Below are 26314 nucleotides of genomic sequence, written 5' to 3'. Positions count from 1 at the left end.
TCTAAATCAAGTCATGAAAATGAAACACAAACAACCAAAACCCTTTTTCCCTTGATGACTAAAAAAATAACAGACCAAGGAAGCTACCCTGGGGTATAATGATGTTGTAAACCAGACATGACAACCTTATAATTTGTTCCCACAAACTGTTACAAGTCCAATCAACTATGACCTCGCAACCAAGGATTATTCCCTTGAACCGATTCGGAACTCCATGAGCCACTGCTAAAGCTGGGATAAAACATTTTGATGAAAAAAGAGTCTCTGGAGAATGTAATCATGGTGAACAAATTGAAGCCATTTAAATACAAACCAGTAAAAATGTTATGTTACTTCACAGCCACAGCTGGTCTAACCAAAATGACAGAACTGACTGCTCAACTGAGGGTGAGTGAACTGCTTTCAAAGATTCTTTGGCAGGTTCTGCAGTTGTTTGATTAGACTGCCATTGTTCATATCCTCATGAGAAATTATCCATTACAGCTGCTTCAGCAACACATACAACCTTTAGATGTGATCCCTCTTAGTAAACGACATATTTGAAAGGCTTCTTTCTGAAGACGCTTTGGCCCCCGAACTTAGACCCTTCAAGGGAAGGGAAAAAGGAACCATTTATTAAGCACCTACTAAGTGCTGGGGACTCTGCAAGATGCTTTCCTTTGCACCAACATTCTGTGGTAGGAATTATCCCTTTCTTCTTTCACAGAGGTAATTAATGATTCATCTGAGACATCAACCATTCCCCCCTCCTCAGGGCACAAAACAAGTAATGAGGCAGAACTAGGACACCCTCCATACTTCGTGGCCATCATTACATAAAAGCAAAATGATATGAGTTTGGGATACAATTCTAAGAGAGAAGTTTCTAGAAGGATTCTGAATAACTGCAATATCAAATGGCCAAGTACATAGTCCTCTAAATAGCAACTTTGAAGTGATGAAGACCAAACGGATGCTCTAACAAGGATATCAGAACTCAGATATCCAGTGCATTGCTTTGTTATGCTCTAACACTTATGAATGTCTTCTTCGCTGTACATTAAAATGTTGGTGGAATTCTTGGAGGCCACACAAATATTGAGACAACAGCACAGATGGTTGTGTAGCTTTGCTCAAGGTCCCTGGAAGAGAGACCAGTCTCTCTCCTGCGTCAGTCCTGCAGATCCTGCTAACCTGATGCTGAGTAAAGGCATCAAAGTTGTTTCCTAGGAAGTCAAGGAGAGAACCAGAACCAGCCTGCCATGTTCCCATTTTGGTGCTCTTGCCACTCAACTACACCAAAGGTCAACAGTTAACATGAAGCTTTCATTCCAGCTTAAGAGAGAGTACCAGAAAATAAGTTTGAATCTGTGGCATAAAGAGTGGGAGTATGGGAGTTCCTGCATGGCTCAGTGGTTAAGGAACCCGACTAGTATCCATAAGGATGTGGGTTCATCCCTAGCCTTGCTCAGTGGGTTAAGGATCTGGCATGGCTGTGGCTATGGTGTAGGCTAGCAGCTGCAGCTCTGATTTGACCCCTAGCCTGGAAACTTCCATAAGCCACAGGTATGGCCCCAAAAAGACAAAAAACAAAAAACAAAACAAAACAAAAAAAAAGTGGAAGTAAGACTTACATCCAGAGCATCCTGCGTCTCTTGTTTTGTAGGATTCATTCGATGTAACCGTTCATAAATTACAGTGTCAGCACCTTTGCAATAAAGCTTGATATTGCCTTCTGGGGTTCTTACTAGTAACAAGGGAAGGAAAAGCAAATAATAAAGTTAATGTTTGATTTATTAAAAAACTATATTTATAAAGTTAGGTTGAAGTACTGTAGTGGTAATAAACTCATTAGTTTAAAGTCATCAGTGTACCTAGAAAAATGTTGCACTCAACAAAGTTGGTAAACCATTAACCACATAAAATGTAAGAGTGAAATAAACATGAAAAGATGCCTTTAGTCAGCTCAGATTTCCATATCCTTCCTTATTCCTTTGGCAAATATTTACTGACCTCCTACTATGTGCCAGGCCCTTGACTAGTTTCTTCCATAGAGCCTTCTCTGTCCATGCTGGCCAATAGGAATCTTTCTTACATATAAACTCATAACAGTACTCCTTTAATACTCAGACCATAACATGACTCCTTGTGACCATTTTCTTGGCTTTTTTTTTGGTTTTTTTTGCCTTTTTTAGGGCTGCACCTGTGGCATATGGAGGTTCTCAGGCTAGGGGTGCAATCAGAGCTGTAGCAAACCTTGTAGACATCTCTTAACCAAATGATCAGAGCTAATGTGACCAACAGTCATGTGCCTTCTGATGCTAGGAAACACCCATAACCCATCTACGTACTCTTCCTGCCAACAGTGGGTAATCTAATCATAAGGGAACATCGAACAAACCCAAATTGAGGGAATTTCTACAAAATAACAGGCTTGTGCTTTTCAAAAATGTTAATGTATGAAAACAGGTTGTGAAACTCTTGTAGGTGAAAGGAGGCCAGAATTATAATCCCTGAATGCCATGTGGAAACTTGGGTTGGATCCTGAACCAGAAAGAAAATTCCTGGCAAAATTGAAAAATATTCTGTAGATTAGATAATGTAATGTTAAGTTTTCTGATTCTGATCATGGTACTATGTATATAGAAGAATGTCCCTGATCTTAGAAAATACCTACTTAAGTATTTAGGGGAAAGGGCCATTAGATTTGCAACCAACTCTCAAATGGTTCGAAAAACAAGAACCTATAAATAATAACAACAAAGAATTTGTGACCAGTGCTAGTGACTGGTAGATATGGAAAAAAATACAGATCTTTAAAGCATTCTTGCAGTTTTTCTGTAAGTTTGAAATTATAAACTGAAAATATTTCAATGACAGGAAGTGACCGTGGTCTCCACTTGGCAGCCTGCTGTACTGTGTCTGGACTGGAGGTATGATTCGGATTCATGAGCATAGCCTGACTTTTCCCACGCCTCCTCTCCTGCTATACCCTCCCTCCCCTGATGTCCCTCAAGCATCCAGCAGAAGGACTGGACCCACAAAATAAAAGCACATGTTGTGGGTCAGTGGCCCATGGAGCTGTCACTCCAGATTCGGCAGCTGGCAGCCCCTATCACTGAAGAACACCAACAGCTGCAAGGCTCATATCTACGGTGGTTATCCCTTGAGTGGTGGACACTGTGTAGGATGAAGGGAGAAAACACTAGTTTCAACAAGCCTGCAGAAACCCTCCAAGAGCCAAGGGGTCCCCTCATTGTCCGTTTCATCCTGGCGTCGTGCAAAAGGCACGTGCAAAAGGCAGCATCTCACCACGCGACTCACAGATGTACTCTGAGAGACACTTACCAATTATAGACATTCGCTTCCGGTCACTGTTGAAGTCTAAAATGGCCAGAACATTGTAGGTCCTCTCGGTGCCCAACTCGCTGATGGTGATCGTGTTCTGGGTCCTGGCGAGGAAGGCAAAGCCGAAGTTCCTGGCGGCGTTTACCAGAGCGCCTTCATCAGGAGAGGCTGCCTGGTAATTGAGCTGACCTAGCAAAGGAGGCAGAAGAGAAAAACCAGAAAAGCTGAGCTCACCACCAAGTGCTCACCAGCATGGTTCATGTGGGGGATGAGGATGTATAGTTGTCCCTTGGTATCTGTGGTGGGATTGTTCCAGGAGCCCCACGGATGCCAAATTCCGTGGATGCTTGAATCTCATCTGTGACAGCAGACTACAGAGAATATATTCAACTGCGGCAGCCACAGATGGCCCAACCATACTGCAGAGCCCACAAAACCCCCAAGAAAACCAGCCATAGATTCTTAAGGAGTATGCCAACATTAACTTTAAATTGTTTAAATGGGAGTTCCCTTCATGGCTCAGAAGTTAACGAACCCAACTAGTATCCATGAGGACGCAGGTTCAACCTCTGGCCTCACTCAGTGGGTTAAGGATCTGGCATTGCCCTGAGCTGTGGTGTAGGTTGCAAACTTGGCTCAGATCCCAAGTTGCTGTGGCTGTGGTGTAGGCCAGTGGCTACAGCTTCAACTGGACCCCTAGCCTGGGAACCTCCATATGCTGTGGATACGGCCCTAAAACACACACACACACACACACACACACACACACCCAAAAAAGGAGAGAATGAAATTGTTTCAACTTCAGGAGTTCCCGCTGTGGCTCAATGGGATCAGCAGCATTTTGGAAGTGCTGAGATGCAGGTTCTATCCCCAACCAGGAACAGTGGGTAAAGGATCTGGTGCTGCAGCTGCAACTTAGGTCACAACTGCAGCTTGAAACTAATCCCTGGCCCGGAAACTCCATATGCCACTGGGTGGCCAAAAATGAGAAAAATAAATAACTAAAATAAATTGTTTAACATTTTATTTCTAATTATAAACAATAATATAAACTAGAAGTTAAAAAAAGAACTGGCAAAAAAAAAAAAAAAAAACCTGGCCAAGGGGGGAAAAAAATCTCATAATCCAGAGGAAATGTAACACTATTGACATTTTCTTATAATTTCTTCCAATTCTTTGGGAAATGCCTATTTCTGTAATAGTTTCTATCATGCTAAATATATATTACATCCTGATTATTTTAACTGTATTTTGAGCATGTTATCACAGCTTTAAAAATTCTTTCTATACACTATTTACTAATGAATGTAACTTGTGAATGTAACATGTGACCGTTTTCCTATTACAGGCATTTAATTCCTTTCCTAAATGTTTTGTACTCTCAAAAGTTAACATGGTAGGAGTTCCGTTTTGGCCCAGCAGGTTAAGGATCTGGTGTTATCACTGCAGTGGCTTGGGTCACTGCTGTGATGTGGATTTGATCCCCTGGTCCGGGAGTTTCTAAATGCTGCAGGCACAGCCAAAAAAAAAAAAAAAAAAAAAAAAAAAAAGGGAAGAAATAAGAAAAGTAGCATTGTAATAATCATTTTGTATGTGTATAAAAGTTTTTCTGTTTTCTTTCTTTTTTTGTCTTTTTGCCTTTTCTAGGGCCGCTCCTGTGGCATATGGAGGTTCCCAGGTGGAGGGGTCTAGTGGGAGCTGTAGCTGCCGGCCTACACCACAGACACAGCAATGCGGGATCCGAGCCGCGTCTGCGACCTATACACCACAGCTCACTGCAATGCCGAATCCTTAACCCACTGAACAAAGCCAGGGATCGAACCTGCAACCTCATGGTTCCTAGTCGGATTCATTAACCAGAGCCACAATGGGAACTCCTGTCTCTGTTTTCTAAGGATAGCTTCCTAGTAGTGAAAATACTCAGCTAAAGAATGCTGATAATTTTTAAGCCTGTTGGCACATATATCACTCACTTATTTTCTAAAAGGGTTGTACCATGTTATTTTCCTTCTAGAAGAATGTGCCTATTATGTCATTTTAGATATATTCTCATAACTTAAAAAAAAACTCAAAATTTATCAATCTGTTCAATATCTTGATGTTTAAAAGTTAAATAATGGGAAACTGCCTTTTTTTTTTACAACTACTTTGCAACAACAGGAGTAAATCTCACCATTTCTTTCTAGTGAAAGAAGCCAGACACCAAGTAAAAACTACATGATTCCAGTTACTACGGAGCACAAAATAGACAACGCGAACCCACACTATCAAAGTCAGGGCCATTGTAATAGTTACCCCTGGAGGGGCAATGGCTGGAAGGGAACATCCGGGGAACTGATAATGTTCTGTTGTAAAAAAATCTGAGTGCTCATGACAAGGGAATATTCAGTTTGTGAAAATTCATTGAGCTATGTGTTTGTCTCTGTACAGAAGCTATACATCTATAAAAAATATTTTTAAAAAGCTCTGCCCATCCAAGATTTTCTATTTTTCCACTCTTAGTTCTTTTGCCTCAAAGTCGAATGAAAACTATTTCAATGGTCAAATGAATTTTCACAGGAAAAGGCATTTTGTTTCCTACCAGGTTTGCCCAGGATGCAAGCCATGGATGGATGGGCAGCTCTCCACGCAGCCATCCAGGAGAAAGGGGAAGATGCCCCAGGGTGAACACCAGTTGGTAGTGCCAAACGCCCTTCCCTACCCTCTTCTCTTCACATACATGCTCAGATGGTTCACCCTAAGTATTAACTCACTCCCAGTTAGTAATTAAAGGTGACACTCAGTTGGTCTCTATTTGTTCACCCAGAAAGTCATACACCAGAAGTTACACATGTGCCCTCTAAATCCAGCCCTTCTACAAATATACACACATGCCAGAGGGTAAAATATTTAACCAGAGCTAAACAAGTAGCAGTGAGAACACAGTCCCCTCCTTTAGCAAGTATCCCTGGCAGGGATATATTGCATCATACTGAAGGCAAAATTATTTCCAATGGAAAAAAAGGATCAAAATAATAAAAGGTGATAAAGTTCCCATGAGTAAGACAATCATATCTGGAGCAAACACTGATACTTTTATCATAAAGAGAAAATCCTTCCATTTTGTTCTAGCAAGGGAATCAGAACTGCAGGCTAATAGAGACAGGTGGAACTTCAGGGACCTGGTTCAAACTCCAAACTTCTGTTTGCAGGAGGAAACCGGGACTAAAAATTAACCCCCTGAAACCTTTTATGAATGAAACTATCCGCCACATGCTCAGATACCTTCTTTTCTTTTAAGACTCACTTGTGGGCATTCCTGTCATGGTGCAGTGGTTAACAAATCCCACTAGGAACCATGAAGTTGAGAGTTCGATCCCTGGCCTTGCTCAGTGGGTTAAGGATCCAGCGCTGCCGTGAGCTGTGCTGTAGGTCACAGACGCAGCTCAGATCCTGCGTTGCTGTGGCTGTGGTGTAGGCCGGAGGCTACAGCTCCGATTAGACCCCTAGCCTGGGAACCTCCATATACCTCAGGAGTGGCCCTAGAAAAGGCAGAAAGACAGAAAAAAAAAAAAAAAAAAGACTCACTTCTGGATCGAGGAATTGACACAAATTCAAAAGATGCTCAAGGAGTTACCATTGTGGCTCAGTGGTTAAGAACCCTACTAGTATCCATGAGGACACAGGTTTGATCCCTGGACTCACTAAGTGGGTTAAGGATCTGGTGTTACTGCAAGCTGCAGTGTAGGTCACAGATGAGGTTCGGATATGGCATTGCTGTGGCTATGACGTAGGCCAGTGGCTCCAACTCCGATTTGACCCCTAACTTGGGAACTTCCATATGCTGTGGGTATGGCCCTAAAAAGACCAGGAAAAAAAAAAAAAAAGAAGAAGATGCTCAAACAACAAACCCCGCCTCTCATTATCCTGATTCCATAGCTTCCTCTGACTGATCATCATTCAGTCACCTCTCAGACTGAATACCACCCACATTTGTTTCTTCCCAAAGACCCCATGCTCATCCGGGTTCTCAGTTTCCTCACTGACCTCCAGTGTGTCTCTGCTTCAAACTCCTAGAACACAGCTCTCTAATCATAATCTCAAGATGCATGCCAACTGAAGGCCTTCAGGTGAAGAAACGCCTCCAAGCCTCTCATGCTCTGTTCTTGCATGGCCTCTGCAGGAGGCGGGCGTGTGGCTCCCTTCCTGTGTATACATATACTTTCTCCCAGTTATTCAAGCAAACTCTAATCGAGGTACTGCTGGGAAGGGATTTTACAGATATAATCAAGGTCCAAATTGGTTGATGTTAAGATAATTATCTGGGTGTTTCCAACCGAATTGGGTAAGTCCTCAAAAGGGATGGGGCTCTTCCAGGGGAGAGAGGCTTGAAGCATGGAAGGGGTTTGATGGAAGGGAGTTTCTCCACTGCCAACTTTGAAGATGGAGGGAACCATGTGGCCAGGAAGGAGGGAGGCCTGGGGGAGCAGAGAGAGGCCCCAGTTGAGAGTCAGCAAGGAAATGGAGACTGCAGTTCTACAACCACAGAGAACTGAATCCTACTATAAGATTGGAAGAGGTTGCTGATCTCCAGATGACAGCGTGGCCCGGTCTTGACTTCAGGGAGATCCTTAGCCTTAAAGTCATGCCATGTCTAGACTTCTAACCTAAAGAAATGAGAGCGAATGAAGGGGTGATTTAAGTTACTGAGTTGTGGTGAGCCACCGCAGAGCAATAGAAAACTAACACCACTTCCACATGTAGTCTCCATGTGTCTCTAAATGTACTCAACACTTGGGCCATACAAACTGTCTGTTGAACATATAGGAACGGATTCTCTCCCCTCTCTTTTGTTTTTGTTTTGTTTTTTAAAGTATAGTTGAAGGAGTTCCTGCTGTGGTGCAGTGGGTTAAGAATCTGACTGCAGTGGCTCAGGTCGCTGCAGAGCCACGGGTTCAGTTCTACAGCCCAGTGCAGTGGGTTAAAGGGTCTGGTGTTGCTGGTGTTGCAGCTTGGATTCAACTCCTGGTCCAGGAACTTCCAATATGCCGCAGATATAGCCATTAAATAAATAAAAATAAATAAATAAATAAATATTTAAAATTTAAAAATCCCGTCATGGCTGATCAGTAATGAACCTGACCAGTATCCATAGGATGTGGGTTCAATCCCTGGCCCTGCTCGTTAGGTTAAGGATCAACATTGCCATGAGCTGTGGTGTAGGTGACAGACGCAGTTTGGATCCCATGTTGTTGTGGCTGTGGCGTGGGCCAGCTACTGCAGCTCTGATTCAACCCCTGGCCTGGGAACATCCATATGCCACAGGTGTGGCCCTAAAAAGACAATAAAATAAAATAAAATAAACAGTTGATTTACAATGTTGTACCAATTTCTGCTGTATAGCTAAATGACTCAGTTATGCATATATATATCTCAGGAGACTAGATATAGGTCCCTGTGCTATACAGTAGAACCTTGTTGTGTTCCCCTCTTTTGTTGATGTTATACACAATAAAAGATGAATCAATCTCCCTTATTCTTATAAAAGAGGGAAAATGAAATTGCAAGAGCAGAGACACATTAGCATGGCAGAGTGGAAGGACTCAGTAAAATGAGGGTTCTTGTTTGTGTGTGTGTGTGTGTTTTATGGCTGTACCCACAGCATATGGAAGTTCCCAGGCTAGGGACTGAATCCAAGCCACAGCTCCAGCAACACTGGATCCTTTAACCCACTGCTTAGGGCTGGGGATTGAACTTATACCTCCACAGTGACCAGAGCCATTGCAGTTGGATACTTAACCCACTGTACAACAGCAGGATCTCCTAAAATGAGTTTCAACCTGCTGTCTGAGCTCCGGCAGGTCTTTGTACTTACTTTCTGGGTTATCCCAAAGGTCCTTTCCTGTGGACCCTTTCAAGGTGCTTTTATGTATCGAAGCCAAAATCAATTTCTCTTTTAATCTCTTGCATCTAGAAATCCAACTTGCCTCCATTTCCAATGTGTAAATCAATTGCCTAGCACATGCTACGTGGGGAAAGATTCCTTGGGATGTACAATTCTGCCTTGGTGGACAGTGAAACCAAGCGCTGCACGATGTTAGGCCGATGGGACTGTGAACTCCCGTCTTCCTCCTGCAACCTTGAAGAAGCTACTGCCCAGACAGAAGACTGTGGTCTGTACCATGTGTGATGGCAGGAACCAAAACTGGGATGGCCCTGCTCTAGCACACAGGCTCTTCCCATCAAATCCCAGCGGGGAAAGAAGAAATAGAGACTGTAAGAGGAATACGCACTTGCCTAAGTTGGCAGGTTAGCTTTCAAAATAACACCACACACTCGAAAATAAAGTATAATAACTTCACAAACGAGTCAAAAACTAAGAGAACCAAGTTGCTTAAAAATATCATATTTGCTCCTTATCTTACAAGTAAAATGTGCTTGGCTAGTCAAACAGGCTTTGAACTTTGACCTCTGCTTTGGTTATTCGTGAGCTGGTCTTATCCTTTCTATCTTCCCCCATTTGGCCTGCTAATAGCTCCTTCCAGGTATCTACCCCCATTTGAATTCTGCTGTTATCTTGGCTTTATTGCCCTATTAGAGTCATCCTTGCAGGAAGAATTTCTCTGAAACTGGCAAGAGATCACAGATAGCATCTATGCATTTAGCTTTTATGCCTATTTCTCCTCTGAAGACTTCATCCCCTACATATGAAACCTCAGGACTGGAAAACAGAGAAGGACATTCTTATGCTGGGCTGATGAAAGTGGAGAATGCACATGCCAAAAGGGCACCTTTTGCTCTTTCCAGAATGCACATGTGTATATAATTTATTATTGGGTCCATATGTGAAAAAAATACCTAGCTTTCACTGATACGGGACAAACTTGCTGTAACAAAGCCGGCACCAGCCACCTTTAAGAATTTTACCAAGGAACCTACAAGTCAGCTTTGCTGGTTCCCGTGCAACTGCACATGAATTATGCCCCTTCAAATGAAAAAGGCCCCTGAAGGAGGCCTAGGCATTGGCTGCTATTATTTCAAAGCCCAAACATATGTGAATCTAGGAAATAAATTCTCTCTGAAATTATTTTGTAGTAAAGATTGTCCCAGTTTATTTATTTTATTTTATTTGTCTTTTTGCCTTTTCTAGGGCTGCTCCTGCAGCGTATGGAGGTTCCCAGGCTAGGGGTCAAATCGGAGCTGTTGCTGTTGGCCTACACCACAGCCATAGCAAGACGGGATCTGAGCTGCCTCTGTAACCTACACCAGAGCTCACAGCAACGCTAGATCCTTAACCCACTGAGCAAGGCCAGAGATGGAACCCACAACCTCACGGTTCCTAGTCAGATTCGTTAACCACTGCACCATGACAGGAACTCTGATTGTCCCAGTTTAAAGTCCACTTATGATTCAGAAAAGGTTTGACTCTTCACTCTCCATAAATGTTAAGCACTCAGTGGGGAGATTTTGATTCTTATAGCGCAAGAGTCAGTTATTTCTTATTACTGATATCTAATATGATTTCATTCCCAAAGTGATAAACATGGCTGGAGCAAGAACTGCAAAGGAGGTACAGATTTTCAGAGGCCAGGAGGCCATCTGATGGTTTGCTGGCCTGTATACCATCTAGTAGGAGGGCCCATAGATATTCATTGCTCGAGTGGAGATTCATCAAGTTTGTCCCAAGCACAAGTCCCAAGCATGAGTTCCCCATAAACTAAAACAACTGGTCTCCAGTGTTCAAGATGCGAGAGCAACACTCACTGTCCAACCTGTCCACCATGACCGTGTGGCACACCGCCAGCAGGAAGAAGAACTGTCGCACTTCCGGCTCCTTCCCCGACTGGATTTGCTCAATGAGATAATGGTCGTAAAATGCAAGCTTCCCGTCGGCATACATGTTCCAGCTGAAATCCACTTGCTGGAAGACATAGAGAAGGAAAAGAAAGTTTGACTGGAAACAAACAGCTTGGGCTTCACTGATGACAGGAGCTTGTCTCTGAAGCCCTGGCTCCCTGCAGACATCACCTTAGGATTTTAACACATTCTAAAGTAACAGGAGACTCACAGCTGTCTTAACAAGAAAAAACACCCTGTTGTGAGTTGAATCATGTCCTTCCAAAAAGATAATATCACAGTCCTAACCCCTGGTGCCTGGGAATAGGACCCGATAGGGAAGTCAGGTCTAGGTAGATGTGATCAAGTTCGGATGAGGTTACACTGGACTAGGGTGGGCCCTAACCCAATGCCTGGCATCTTTATAAAAGGGGAGGAACCTGGACAGTCACACAGGGAGGTGGCCATGTGATGACAGAGGCCGACTTCTGTGTGTTGCACTTGCAAGCCGAGGAATGCCGAGGATTGCAGGCAACCTCAGCAGCTAGGAAGAGGCAACAAAAGATGCAAATTCAGCCCAAGAGCCTCCAGAAGGGGCGAAGCCTGGTTGATGCTTTCACTGCAAGCTTCCAGCCTCCAGAGCCGTGGAGAAATACACTGCTGTTGTTTTAAGCCACCCATTCTGTGGTGTTTTGTACAGCCCAGGGAACTCATACACGTCTCAATCTCGTGAGCAGAAGGACTCACCTCTATTTTGCTATGATTGTGCTGAGAAGCATCCCGATGGTCTCCTGAGGAAAAAACAGCACAAAACACAGCTGAGTCTATGGGCCTCGTAGCCTGTTTCTGGACAGCTCTCGACTATGGTTTTTCACATTTTTCAAGAGTTGCGAAAAAAACCATAACAAAGAAGACTATTTGATACAGACCATATGTTGCTTGCAAAGACTAAAATATTTCTGAGCTGTTTACAGAAAAATGTGCTGGCTTTTGGTCTAGAGCTTCAAATACTGGTGAATCGGGTCCCTCTTTGAGGCAACTGCTGGGGTTAGAATCGTGTCTTTAAGCTGCTTTGCCTCCCCCAACTCAGGAGGAACCGCCACCACACGCAGAACCCCTTTCCTGAGCCCTCAGTGTCCCCGTTTCCACGCTGATGTGAGTACCACTCTTAGCAGAATTTCCTCCAAGTGGAAAGCATATAATGTTCTTACAGCTTTGAAAATAATTGTATTGTCTTTATTTAAAAGTTAGAGCACCCTATGTGAATACAGCATTAGCCTTAACATTTTTACAAGTATACAGCACATTTCAGAATGTTAGAATGGAAATCAATTTTTAAAAATAATTGTAGTGAGGGAGTTCCCTGGTGGCCTAGTGGTTAAGGATCCAGAGTTGTCACTACTGTGGCTCAGGTTTGACCCCTATATATACACACACACACACATATCTACATATATATACATCTGTGTATTTTACTACTATTATACGTGTGTGTGTGTATAGTCACAGTGAAATACACATAATATAAAATCTACCATCTTAAACCTTTCTTTTTTTTTTTTTGCTTGTTAGGGCCATACCCGCAGCATATGAAAATTCCCAGGCTAGGGTCGAATCGGAGCTACAGTTGCTGGCCTACAACACAGCTACATGGGATCCAAGCCATGTCTACAACCTATACCACAGCTCATGGCAACACTAAATCCCCAACCCACTGAGCGAGGCCAGAGATTGAATCCACATCCTCGTGGATACTAGTCAGATTCATTTCCGCTGCACCACAATGGGAACTCCCAACCATTTTTAAAAATTGAAGTATCATTGGTTTACAGTGTTGTGTTTGTTTCAGGTATACGGCAAAGTGATTTCTGTTATACATACACACATGTATATATTCATATCTATATATCTATCTATATATATATACACATATTTATATATTCTTTTTTACATTCTTTTCCATTATAAATTCTTACAGGATATTAAATATAGTTCCCTGTGCTATAGAATAGATCCTTGTTGTCTAGAACAGTTCAGTGGCATTAAGTACATTAAGTACATACTGTCATGCAGCCATTCTCACCATCCCTCTGTGGCTCTTACCATCTGTTAAAATCGAAAGTCTGTACCTACTGAACAGCAACTCCCCATTCTCCTGTCCCCACAGCCCCTAGTGACCACCATTCTACTTTCTGTGTCTATGAACCCGACTCCTCTAAGCACCTCACATAAGTGGAATCCCACCATATGTGTCCCTTTGTCTCTGGCTTATTTCATGTAGTAGAACATCCTGAAGGTTCATCCACGTTGTAGCAGGTGTCAGAATCTCCTTCATTTTTAAGACAGAATAAGATCCCACTTTCCCCGTCCATTTATCCACTGATGGACCCTTAGGTTACTTCTACACCTTAGCACTTAGGAATAATGTTGCTAGGAACATGTGTATGTCAATATCGCTTTGAGTCCCTGCTTTTGATTCTTTGGGGTGTGTAGTTAGGAAGGAATTGCTGCCTCACATGACAGTTTCATTTTTTGAGGAATGTGTGTCTATTGCTGACTCCTGACCTCACCACACACACAATCCCAATGCCACCAGTGGTGTCTGCTTCCAAAGCATCACCAGAATGAGCACCAGTGCTCTGCTGTGGGAGGGGAGCAACTTGGCAAAGGCAGCCTGCGGCCACACATGCCCAGGGATGGAGTAACAGCTTCCGCTCACCATAAATTTGCCCGTTGATGCAGCACTTTTTAAAGGTCATGATGTTCTGTGTGAGTGTCCCTGTCTTATCCGAGAAGACGTAATGGATCTGCCCGAGCTGTTCATTCAGCGTGGTGGTTCTCGCCTTGGCCGGCGTGTCTTTCTCAGGATAGTACATCTGCAGGTCCCAGTTGATGAAGTAACTCTGTCCAAGACGAATCACTTCCACGCTAGGAAGACAAGAGATAACTTTTGATGGGGTTCTCAGATATGGGTGGCAGCCAGTGGATTTTGTCCTCACTTGGCATCAGGAACGAGCTGCTTGTGTACAAAGAGACAAGGTCTGCAGTGACCTGTGTGCCCAGCTTCTGGATTCTCCTGGCTAAACACTTTTTCCAGCTTCATGGTCAAAGCAGCCTCTCAATGTGATTTCCTAGTCACTCCTGAGCACATCCGGTCATGGACATGGCACCCCCACGTTCAGAACACACAGCCCTGCAAGTGACATGGTAACACTGCAGGGGGCATCGTACGCTGTAGCAATTCCTACTCTTTTCTCTCATTGCCCATTGCACCCAGGGACAACTGGAATGGCACATTCACCTCTGTCCCCAATTATAGGGCAAAGGGAGTGAGAGTCTACTAGGTCACACACCCCTGTGTGCTCTCAAGAGAGCAAAGGGTTTTTGGCAAATAACCCCTAAATTGTGACATCACACTGTGAAAAAGCAAAGATTTTTGCCTAAAATCTTTTTTTCAAAACCATTTTAGAATTGAAGTACAGTTAATTCACAATGTTGCGTTAGTTTCAGGTGTACAGCAAAGTGATTCAGTTATACACTATACACATATATATTCTTTTTCAGATTCTTTTCCATGGTAAGTTATTACAAGATATTAAATGTAGTTTTCTGTGCTATATAGTAGGTCCTGGTGTACAGTCCTAAATTCGTATAAGTTTATAGAATGTCCAAAAAACGATATTCTGAAAGGATCATTTCCATTTTCAAACTGTAACTGATTAAATATAACTCAGAAGGAAGGTGCTTACACATCCAGCAACTGTTCAGTGGGTAAAGGATGTCTTTATTTTATTTTATTTTATTTTATTTTATTTTATTTATTTTATTTTATTTTATTTTATTTTATTTTGCCTTTTCCAGGGCAGCTCCCGCGGCATACAGAGGTGCCCTGGCTAGGGGTCTAACTGGAGCTGTAGCTGCTGGCCTATGCCAGGGCCACAGCAACACAGGATCTGAGCCACGTCTGTGACCTACACCACAGCTCACAGCTACACTGGATCCCTAACCCACTGGGCAAGGCCAGGGATCGAACCCGAAACCTCATGGTTTCTAGTTGGATTCGTTAACCACTGAGCCACAACGGGAACTCTGGATGTCTTTATAATAAGCTAAAAAGATGGAAAAATAACTCCCTTCTTCTCTCCTCCCTTAAGTGTTTCCTGAGTGCCTACTATGTGCCACACACCAGCCTAGGTACAGGGGCCACATCAGTAAACAAAACAGACCAAATCCCTGCTCTCAAGGAGTTTACCTTCTAATGGAGATGGACAAAGAAATAAACCAGTAACTATACAGTATATCAAGGGGTGAAAATTCTCTGCAGAAAATCAAAGCAGGATAAGGGGAGATGGAGACGGACAGGCAGAGGAAGTGATGTTTAAGAATGGAGAGGGTCAGGAAAAGCCAGGGTGATAAGATGATGTTTGAGTGGAGACCCAAAGGACAAGAAAGAGCAACTCTGTAGATATGGAGGGGAAAGGAGGTTATAGGCACTGGTGAGACCAAGCGCCAAAGTCCTGGGCAGGTACTGGTACAGCTGAGGAGTTCAAGGCTAGAGATAGGGGAGCCCAGGAAGTGGGTGGAGGTGCTGGAGGTTATGGATGGATGTGGAAGGCAGAGCATCAACTCACACCAGGCCTTGAGGGGGATAGTGTGGCTTCAATGAATCCATTCTGGATGAGATGGAAAGCTACTGTGGGGTTAAAAACAAAGCAGAGATATGCTTTAAAAGGAAATTGACTTCTAGAGTTCCCGTAGTGGCGCAGCAAAAACGAATCCAACTAGGAACCATGAGGTTGAGGGTTTAATCCCTGGCCTCGCTCAGTGGGTTCAGGATCCGGCGTTGCTGTGAGCTGTGGTGTAGGGCAGAGAAACAGCCTGGATTTGGTATTGTTGTGGCTGTGGTGTAGGCCAGCAGCTGTAGCTCTGTTTCAACCCCTAGCCTGGGAACCTCTGTGTGCCGCAGGTATGGCCCTAAAATGACAAAAAGACAAAAATAAAATAAAATAGAATAAAATAAGATAAAATAAAAGGAAATTTACTTCCAATAGAAACAAAAAAATAATGAGTCACATGACATGACATTTTAAAAACTAAAACTACATATACAGTTTATTTTCTAACATATACTTATAGATACAGACAAAATAACCTGTACATTGCCCCTAATGTAAAAGTCATCTCAGTGTTTAGTTTGTTTTCTTTTTTTTAAAGTAACTACAAACATATGGCTCCCCAGGGCTTTACTTTTTGTTTTTGTTTGTTTTTTGCTTTTTAGGGCTGAACCCATGGCATATGGAGGTCCCCAGGCTAGGCGTCAAATTGGAGCTGCAGCTGTCAGCCTGTGCCACAGCCACAGCAACACACAATCCAAGGCAACACCAGATTCTTAACCCACTGAGCGAGGTCAGGGATTGAACCTGCATCTTTATGGATACTAGTTGGGTTTGTTACCGCTGAACCACAATGGAAACTCCCCTTTGCTTCATGTTAAAAGAATAACAGTGCTTACATGTAATAAAATTAAAAATAAAACAAATACACATGTAATAAAATTAAAATAAAATAAATGCTTCTAATTACAGGTATGCATGTGGTCCTGTGTGCCTCTGGGCTGTTACTTATTGGAACTAAGAGCAGGTTCTGGCTGCTGGGTGTATTTCAAGGCACAATTTCTCTCCCAGTGGCCTAAAGTTAAATTGACCAGGGACAGTGAACTTCGATAATTAAAAAAAAGAAGAAGTAAAAAGGGAAGAAGTAATCCCAAAACAAGGTGAGGACCATTTGTCAGAGATACAACCCAGAATCTTTTATTGCAGTTGGGGTTGTGATGAGAAACAGAACATTTGGAGAGGCTGAGGGTGGGTAGGAAGAGTGGTATTCCCATTAGAAGGTAGCAATCAGGAAACCCAGAGGGTTTTGCAACCAATAGGTGCAGCAGGTGGTAATAAGAAAGAGAGAAGAGGTTAGGAAGACGCCTGAAAAGGGAAACAACTAAACGTTCATTCAGCTCTTTCTGATGCTTGGGCTTTGAAGTCCAATGAGAAGGAATCTTGCCAAGAGAATGATCTCTGAACCATGGGAATAGAGTTTGATCTCTGAACCCTCGTAGCCTTATCTGTACAGAGGGCCAGATACAAGGTGCTGTGCCTGGTACAGAGCAGACACGCCAATCTTCATTTCCTTTCTGTGTATTACCCTCAATTGTGAACTGAAAGCTATGTTCTTACTTACTCCTTAGGACCTTTGAAACAAGCATTGCTAGACTTCAAGGTGCTAGGTTGGGAAGAGCCCAGAGAGAAGATAGTCTTACCTGACATAGAGAGAGATGGGCACCAGGGTGTTTAGAACAATGATGTAGCCCCAGAAATTCAGGAATCCACGGTAGGAGGGTGTAGCGTCTTCTCCATCATAAAGGTACCAAGAAAAATTGCCAACTTGAGCTTCCCAGTAAGCATGGCCGATGGCAAGACCCGCAGAAAGCAAGATAAGAACAACAAATATCTAAAAGACATGCAACAGTTAAACTTATTTTCAAGATGGATTGCCGACCCCATGCATTTTTATAGATGCTAATTTACCTTAGTACATTTTTATGATAACTGAGGAGTCTGTAAAGACAAGACACTTAAACTATAAGCAGTGCCATAAGGGTGCTTTAAAACTCTATTTCTATGGTTGATTGATATATCTTCCACATATAAGGTGAGGTTTTGTTCTTCTATCTTTCAGACGAAAAGGTGGTGTTTCACATTCAAATCGTTATATACTCTCATATTATTGGACATTCTCTCAATTACTTTTCTTTTGAACAATAATATACTATTTGAGGAAGACACCTTATTTTAGCATGAAACCATTTCAAAGATGCTAAATTGGCATACTTGTGAAAAGTGTTTGATGGAAATGATTTTTTTTTAAACAGGCAAGGAAATTTCATCTAGATTTGGGTGCTTATTCCTGAAGATTTAATGATCATTTAAAGTGTGAGATTCTTTAAAGAGCAATATAGAAAGTATTCTATTGTGGAAATTGAGTATCTACTTAGGGGATGGATAAAAACATCAAGAGCCCTATTTGGGTATTTGTGGGGAGGAATAAAACTTCGGGGAGCAAATTTAAATTTCTGGACACGGATGCCAAAAGTTCTATATTTCAAAAGAACTTGGCACAAAGGAAAGATGATGAGCTTCTTCCTTGTGAGGACTCTAGCCATAACCAAGACAATGACATGAGAAAGGCACCAAATAAGTTCAAACGACATTTTCATGAAATATGAGAGCAGGGACAAAAGAGGTGGTTCTTCAATTCATGCATTACTGTTCCATAATTTTGAAAATGTATATGCAATTAAATTATTGTAGAAGTCCCTAGAAGTTTATGTATTCAAACTCAATCAGATTGATCAACATGGTGGAGTAGAAGGACGTGGAACCCCCTTCCCCTCATGAATAAGCTAAATTAAATATTTGAAAAAAGAATTCTCTTTGGCAAATTAGAGGACTGCCTAATATTTAGGGCTACCTGATGTGCAGAAGAGTTAACACAGCAGGCCTGAGACCACTATCCTCAGAAGGCCTGCTTGCAAGGTTGGGTGTTGGCTGGCACCAGGGAACACAGATTTTAGAAGGTTTTCCTGATTCCTTATTTCTTATTCTCTGATAAGAATGGCTCACTGTGCCTAACCATTTGCATAAAACAATATAGTGTACACTGCCCACCTGTGTTCCTTTAGGAAGTCTGGAATTGTGGTACTTGGTAGGCAGACATTGCCTACAAGACCAGACCCTGATAAAACCCAGGTACTGAGTCTTTAATGAGCTTCCCTGGTATAGTCAACAAATTGTCACTTGGGGGTGGGTGGCAGATTAAGGGTGTCTTGTGTCTGTGACCCACTGGGAGAGGACTCTTGGAAGCTCGTGCCTGGTTTTCTCCAAACTTTGCCCCATGAGCTTTCGTCCTTTGTGTATTTTGCTTTGCAATAACTTACAGTAAGTCCTAATGGTGAGGACAACTATACACTGAATTCTGTGAGTCCTTCCAGTGAATCATCAAAACTGAGGGTGGTCTTGGGGACACCTTATACCTAACTTGTCCTATACTTGGACTTATATAGTATATGTTGATGAAAAAAAAAAAGGTTTGCTTTTTTTTTTTTTTTTTTTTTTTTTTTTTGTCTTTTGTCTTTTGTCTTTTGTCTTTTGTCTTTTTAGAGCCAGCCGTATCTGTGGCATATGGAGGTTCCCAGGCTAGGGGGTCTAATTGGAGCTGTAGCTGCTGGCCTACACCACAGCCACAGCAATGCCAGATCCCAGCCGAGTCTGCAATCTACACCACAGCTCATGGCAATGCCGGATCCTTAACCCACTGAGTGAGGCCAGGGATGGAACCTGCAACCTCATGGTTCCTAGTCAGATTTGCTTCTGCTGTGCCTTGATGGGAACTCCAAGGTTTGCTATTAAGAGAACTATTCCCATGGGAAACTAAAAGCAGTAAAATCAATCCTACATTGACTCAGGAGCCCAATTCCCCTAACTGACAGATCCCTCCACTCATTGGCTACCACTGAAATGTACATTCCTAGGGAGATTCTCCTATTAGAAATGTAGTATTTCTGAGAAAAGGTGAGAAAATCTATTCTCCTCCCCATCCAAGCTTGGAGCACCTTGTGAATTTTTCTACTTGGCCTACAGAGCTAAGATCCTCTGCATTAGAAAAACACACAGCAAAACTGGGTCAGAGGACAGCAATCTACCAAAATAGAAAATAAATACCGTATAAACCATGTAGTTCATCAAGTAATCAATTTTAGTTCTTTTAAATCTGGTTTTCCCACTATTCTTCATTATTTTAGTGTCAGCACCTAAAAACAGAAAATTGAATAGGATTGACGATTCTGCAAATCAATTCACTGGCATGTCCAGAAAATGACACTTTCTTTGGTTTCAACGGACAAAGGACAGAAAATCAATTTCTGCCTTTAAATCTTTAATGAGCCTACAGATCAATCTCCCAGGGGACTCTGAAAGTACCTGCAAAAATGACCAATCCATGGCAGAAATCGGTGTTTCTGATTACACAGCCACGTAACAAAATTTTATCTGCATCCAAAGGAAAACTTGTCTTTCTCCAAAATAGTGTTCCTGTAAACTTATCTAGTCGGTTATTTGGTTCTTCACATTCGATAAAACCTTTTAAAAAAAGATATGATTTGCGTAAGTACTCACATATGAAAGGTGTTCTGGTTTGAACTAATAGGGTCTGAATCAAGCAACCACAATTGAAAGGAAAATAAGACATGTTTGCACAAACCATCAAATGTTGCCAACGAGTTTTCATTTTGGAGATATTGGTGTGTGGCTTCCAGTGCCATTTTGAACTTTAAATTGGTTTCTCTAAAGGGAGAGGAAAAAAAAAAAAAAAAGAATGAAGTGAACAAATTTCAGTGTTCAAAAAGGAAACGAGGAAAATTGTACAAAACAACATTAGGCAAACCCGGAAGTGAAAGCGAAATAATTCTTTTTTTTTTCTATTTTCAAACTCTCTGTTCACCTTGGAACTTCAGGTTTGGATGAAGTTATCCCCTGAACTAGGAAAAGCTCTTGACCTGGGAAATGTTGGCCTCTCTGCTGTTCGTGAGCCATCTGAGCAGGACAGAGGCACCCGGGGGCTTCCTATCTCCCTTCTTATAAACTTAATTCTTACCATCAGCCTGGACAATCAAATTTCTGTTTAAAAACTTAGCTTCTATCACATTTAATCACATTAAGATAATTCTGCAAATCATATATGTTACAGAAAAGGTCAAGACTCTACAACGTACTATTTTCTAGAGTGAATAATTTGATCTTGGTCTTTGTTAAAAAAAACAATTGCTCAACTTTATTTGTTTTTTATTTTTTGGCAGGGGCATGGAATGGCTCCAGCTGAGATCTCAGTTCCCAGCTCAAGGACTGAATCCGGGCTATAGCAGTGAAAGTGCTAAATCCTAACCACTAGACCACCAGGGAACTCCCAATTCTATGTCTTTAGATGATAATTATCTAAGAAAGGAGATACATGGCATAGACCGCCACAGTGGAAGGCAAAATACATGCAAGCACTCACAGGGCCAGGCTGGGCACATGTGCTCTGGAGAGCAAGCCTGTCGACCTATGATCAAGAACTTTTTACAAGCTCCACAAATACCAAGTGGGGATTTCCATGTATTAAGAAGGTGATCAGTGGTTTTCAACTTTCCATTCTATGTGCTCTGACAGGGCATGCTAGGATTGTATATCTTTGTAAAAATTTAGTATCTCTCATTCATGGGGAATAATAGCTGTTTTTAGTCAAGATTAAGCAATCGACCAACTGATTTACAGGGCAAAGAAAGCCCTTGTTTTACTCAGGTGATCTCAGCTCCATAGAAAGAAGCTTATGCACACCTAGGATGTGAGGAAAGGGGTTTACTTGGGAGTGGGAAATGCAGACACCAGTCTTGAACATGAGCACAGGGAAGCAGCGCCCCAACTCTGCAACCCACTGTGTGACCTTGGGCAGGATACCTCACCTTCCGGTACCTCAGTTTCCTCATGGGTAACGTGGAGGAAATAATAACACTCACCTCAAATACCCTATGATCTCACTTGCATGTGAACTCTAAAATACAACACAAATCAACATAGCTATGAAACAAAAACAGACTCATAGATATGGAGAACAGACGTATGGTTGCCATGGGGGAGGCAGGGTGGGGCCGGGAAAGATTGGTAGTTTGGGATTAGCAAAAGCAAACTAGTATATACAGGATGGCTAAAAAACAGGGTCCTACTGTATAGCACAGAAAAGTATATTCAGTACCCTGTGATAAACCATAATGGAAAAGACAATGAAAAAGAATATATAAATGTATGACTGAGTTCCTTTGCAGTACTGCAGAAATTAATCAACACTGTAAATCAACTATGCTTCAGTAAAATTACAAATAAAATGAAATTTTTAAAAATTTGGAGAAAAAGTAACACTTGTCTGATAGTGGTGCTAAGAAGATTAAATGAGCTACCGTGTAAAGCTAATGCAACCTAGTGGGCACTCCACAAATGGACTGAAAACTGGTCAAAATGGTCAAAAATGGAACTTTATCCTCTTTCAAGTGGGAGCAAATAATCAAAACGAACAAAGGGAGAATTCAAAATTGCCCCTTGGCACAGACTTTAAAAATCTGCTGTTTTTTTCCTGAAATAGATACTAAGTCATTTGTCTGAGTCTGGACACTGCTCAGCAGCTTACAAAGGGCTCAGGGGTACATTCTGTCATCAGTCCTTTTACTTTCCCTGCAAGGTGGGGTTTGGCACTTTCAAATATGGAGATTGAGTGAGACAAAGAGAGGCTGGTCTACTAGGGAATCAGATCATTGTTGCTCCTACTTGGTACTAACTAGAGAATAAGACAAAGACAAAGCGAGGCTGGTCTCCTACAGAGAGGCTGCTGGACAGCCAGCAGGGGGTAGAGGCAAGGCCAGATCTCGGGGCTTCTTGTCCAAGTACACAGCTTTCTTTTTTTTTTTTTCCTTTTTGGCTGCACCCATGGCATGTGGAAGATCCCAGGCCAGGAACTGAGCCCTCGACACAGCAGCAACTTGAATCACTGCAGTGATAACACCGATCCTTAACCCCTTGTGCTACAAGGGAACTCCCAAGTGAACAGCTGTCTTTTTTTTTTTTTTTTTTTGGCTTTTGAGGGCCACACTGAGGCATATGGAACTTCCCAGGCTAGGGGTCAAATCAGAGATACAGTTACCAGCCTATCCCACAGCCATAGCAACACCAGATTGGAGCCTCGCCTGTGACCTACACCACAGCTCACAGCTCACAGCAATGCCAGATCCTTATTAACCCACTGAGCAAGGCCAGGGTTTGAACCCACATCCTCATGGCTCCTAGTTGGGTTTGTTAACCACTGAGCCACGAAGGGAGCTCCTCAAGTGAACAGCTTTCAATGTAATGAATGTGCCCTCCATGGTCAGCTTTCGAACAGGCCCTCCTAAGACCCACTTACCCATCCAGTTCAGCCGTTTCCACGTAGCAGAGGCTGTTAGGTTCAGAGCTGGACAGCAGCAGGATGTCAGCCTGTTTGAAAGGAAACACACCAATGACCCAGACACTCCCTCCCCCCCCCCGCTGCCCCCCCCTCCGCCGCCCCCACCAAGGCAGAACCGAGCACCAGGTCAGATGGGAGGACGAGGAAGGAGACAGCACAGCTTGTCCACTTACTGGGATGAAATCATTTTTTTTCAGACGAATGACATCTCCGACTTGAACCTCTTTCCACTTGGCAATTTTGAATCTGAATATGAAAAAGAATGAGAGTTCGGTGGCTTTTAAAAACTTACTGGCATGGGGTTGGGAATTATTCTGTCTTCAGCCAAAGATTCTGGGAAAACATGTACATCACAGGGAAAAGGTCTTCCAGAAGTTCAGGCATTTGATGACTCAGGGGTCATGGGGATTGTATCCTCCTCTGGGGGAAGTAACAGTGGAGGTGCTGACTTTGATGTGTCCTTCCCACTCTACATCGTGCAACCAAGGGTCAATGGGGGCTCCTCAAGTGTGTGAGGGGACCCATGCCGCCCCTTGTTTCTGCTCAGGTCCTATGCTCCCAGCCTCCTCCCTCCTCTTCTCTCAGCCATCACCCACTGGGTGCTCACCCCGAGATAGGGGGATTATAGTGCCAGCTTGGGCCTCTTGAAAGCCTCATGGAGCTTTAGTCCTTGGCTCTTCTCTGTGGCTTAAAGTTGTTATCTTTTTAAGGGTGGTGTATCACTTTTACAACAAATCTCATAGGGATATTGATCAAATAAAAAGATGGTTCCCTTCAGTATTAAATTCTACTGGAAACTCCCACTTAAATGTCTAATAATTCAACACTTTATCGAGTCCTGCTCTAAAATGTTAGAGTTAGAATTCCTGCTGTGGTACAACAGGATTGCTGGAGCCCTGGGATGCAGGTTTGATCCCCCAACTGGCACAGTGGGTTAAGGATCAGCCATTTCTGGAGCTGAGGTGTAGGTTGAAATTGTGGCTTGGATCTGATCCCTGGCCCAGGAATTCCATATACCACGGGGAAGCCAAAAAAAAAAAAAAAAAAAAAAAACAAAGTACTGATATTTAAAAAGCAAAACAAAACAAAAAACATTTTTAAAAAACTTTTAAAGTATAAGCAGACCTCAGAGATATTGCAGGTTTGGTTCCAGACCATTGCAATAAAGTGAATATTGCAATAAAGTGAGTCACATGAATTTTTTGGTTTCTCAGTGCATATAAAAGTTAAGTTTGCTGTTTACTATACTGTAGTCTATTAAGTGTGAAATAGCACTACGTTAAAATCAAAGCACCTTATTTAAAAAATACCTTATTGCTAAAAACACCGTCACTGTCATTTGAGCCTTCAGTGAGCTGCAATCTTTTTGCAATAGTAAGGACAAAGATCACCGATCGGAAATCACCGTAACAAAAAAATTAGTTGGAATTATCTCAAAAATTACCAAAACGTGACAGAGAGACACAAAACCACAAGCAAATGCTGTTAAAAATATGGTACTTTGTTTGATACAGGGTTGCCCCAAACCTACAATTTGCTAAAAACGCAATACCTGTGAAGCCTAATAAAGCGAAGTACAATAAAACAAGGTCTACATATGGTTTGTCTTAAAGGTTTCCACATGTAGGAAAGATAACCCTAACAGATATTATGCACCTACCACAACTAACAACCTTAATTTTTTTGGAGGCAGAAATCCAATGACTATGCTTGTCCTCCCATTAGTTTATGGATAAAAGAGACCTGGAGATTTAAAATACATTTTAAGTATATGCTTAAACTCTGGTTTCCCCAATGTTACAAGAATTTAGTACACAATGTTTAATCTTCAGAGTTTTTTTAACTCAAGCTACCCTTCACTAGAAGGAATGATAGTTTCCATTTCAATATTTCTAAAAAGATAAATTAGCAGTTTGTGTGTGGGTCTCAAACTATAAATGACTAAGTCAAGCACCTTCCTGCCACAGCGCTTTGGGGGTATCAGAAGCAACTGCAATGGACTCTTCCAACATGATGTCTAGTTTTCTCCTGGGCGGCCCCTGTTGCTCGGCCCTACAGATGCCACACAGGCCTGATCCTACTCCCATGGGCTGCTGGAGCCACAGCCCTGCCCCCTATGCACCCCTACCTTCAATTCCAGGCAACTCAGAGCTCCTTTTTGCCAGCAGAGTTAGCCAGGCTGTGGGCTAAACAGAGTTGTGTGGGCTGGCTATGCCTCTCACTGCCATCCATAACAGTGATTCTAAGTGACTTGAAAGGTAACCTTTGGAATAGAACCCATTTATTTGTAAGGGGAAAAAAAGCATCTGAACATATTTAGAGATTGAAATAGTCATATTCAACATATTCAAGTTAGACACATTTGAAGTGTAGCTATAAATGAGGTTATTTTTCTCAGTGTTGATACACAAAAGGTCTCCTTTTTCTTTTTAGGGCCACACCTGTGGCACATGGAAGTTCCCAGGCTAGGGGATGAATAGGAGCTGCAGTTGCTGACCTACATCAGAGCCAGAGCAACACCCGATCTGAGTCACATCTGTGACCTACGCCACAGCTCACAGCAACAGTGGATCCTTAAGCCACTGAGCGAGGCCAGGGATCAAACCCAAATCCTCACAGACACTAAGTCAGGTTCTTAACTTATTGAGCCACAATGGAAACTCCCACAAAAAGTCTTTGAATTGGGCCTTAGTGACTATTTTTAGCACTTGAATTTATAGTTCTGCCTTGAGGCTCTTGCTCAGAAAACAGCTCATTACAGGTCCCAGAGTTGGCATGTTGGTCACTGTTGACTCCACAACTTTAACAGACATTTACTGAGCATGTTCTGCACGTTTGATGTTCTGACGGACACAAGAGCAAATGCCACCAGGATGGTCCCCCTGAGAAACTTATAGTTCCGGACAGAAGATTCTACACAAATAATTCTAAAAAAAACCCCTCAGATAGTAATGAGAAAGATGAAAACAAAATGCTCTAAAAGTGCAGCAAAGAAAGAAAGCCCTGTGGCTAGGGATCGGGAAGAGTGTCAGGACATGTGGGCAGAACCCTGGACAGCACACGGCTGGGAAGTGTAGAGATGGGAGCCTCA

General features: G+C 42.5%; 1 protein-coding gene across 2 annotated transcripts in view; it reads right to left on the bottom strand.

Moving 5' to 3' along the window:
• Window positions 1-26314, bottom strand: part of ATP8B1 (ATPase phospholipid transporting 8B1) — a 126265-nt gene that overhangs the window by 19181 nt on the left and 80770 nt on the right. For both annotated transcript variants that reach the window (XM_021100031.2, XM_084978220.1), the window contains exons 7-17: window positions 23397-23469; window positions 23182-23252; window positions 20455-20537; window positions 20175-20333; window positions 19917-20005; window positions 17456-17646; window positions 13862-14070; window positions 11890-11933; window positions 11071-11227; window positions 3328-3516; window positions 1614-1726 (exon numbers count right to left, since the gene is read on the bottom strand). In XM_021100031.2, the coding sequence (XP_020955690.1) occupies window positions 1614-1726; window positions 3328-3516; window positions 11071-11227; window positions 11890-11933; window positions 13862-14070; window positions 17456-17646; window positions 19917-20005; window positions 20175-20333; window positions 20455-20537; window positions 23182-23252; window positions 23397-23469 (1378 nt within the window). The remainder of the gene's footprint in view (window positions 1-1613; window positions 1727-3327; window positions 3517-11070; window positions 11228-11889; window positions 11934-13861; window positions 14071-17455; window positions 17647-19916; window positions 20006-20174; window positions 20334-20454; window positions 20538-23181; window positions 23253-23396; window positions 23470-26314) is intronic.

Source organism: Sus scrofa, chromosome 1 (genome assembly GCF_054392235.1).
Source record: "Sus scrofa isolate SSC_HxYL_T2T_F1_AM1 chromosome 1, Sscrofa_HxYL_maternal_Yorkshire_Landrace_v2.0, whole genome shotgun sequence".
NCBI lineage: Eukaryota > Metazoa > Chordata > Mammalia > Artiodactyla > Suidae > Sus > Sus scrofa.
The sequence above is the reverse complement of the archived record's forward strand: the minus strand, read 5'-3'. Positions and strand labels throughout refer to the sequence as shown.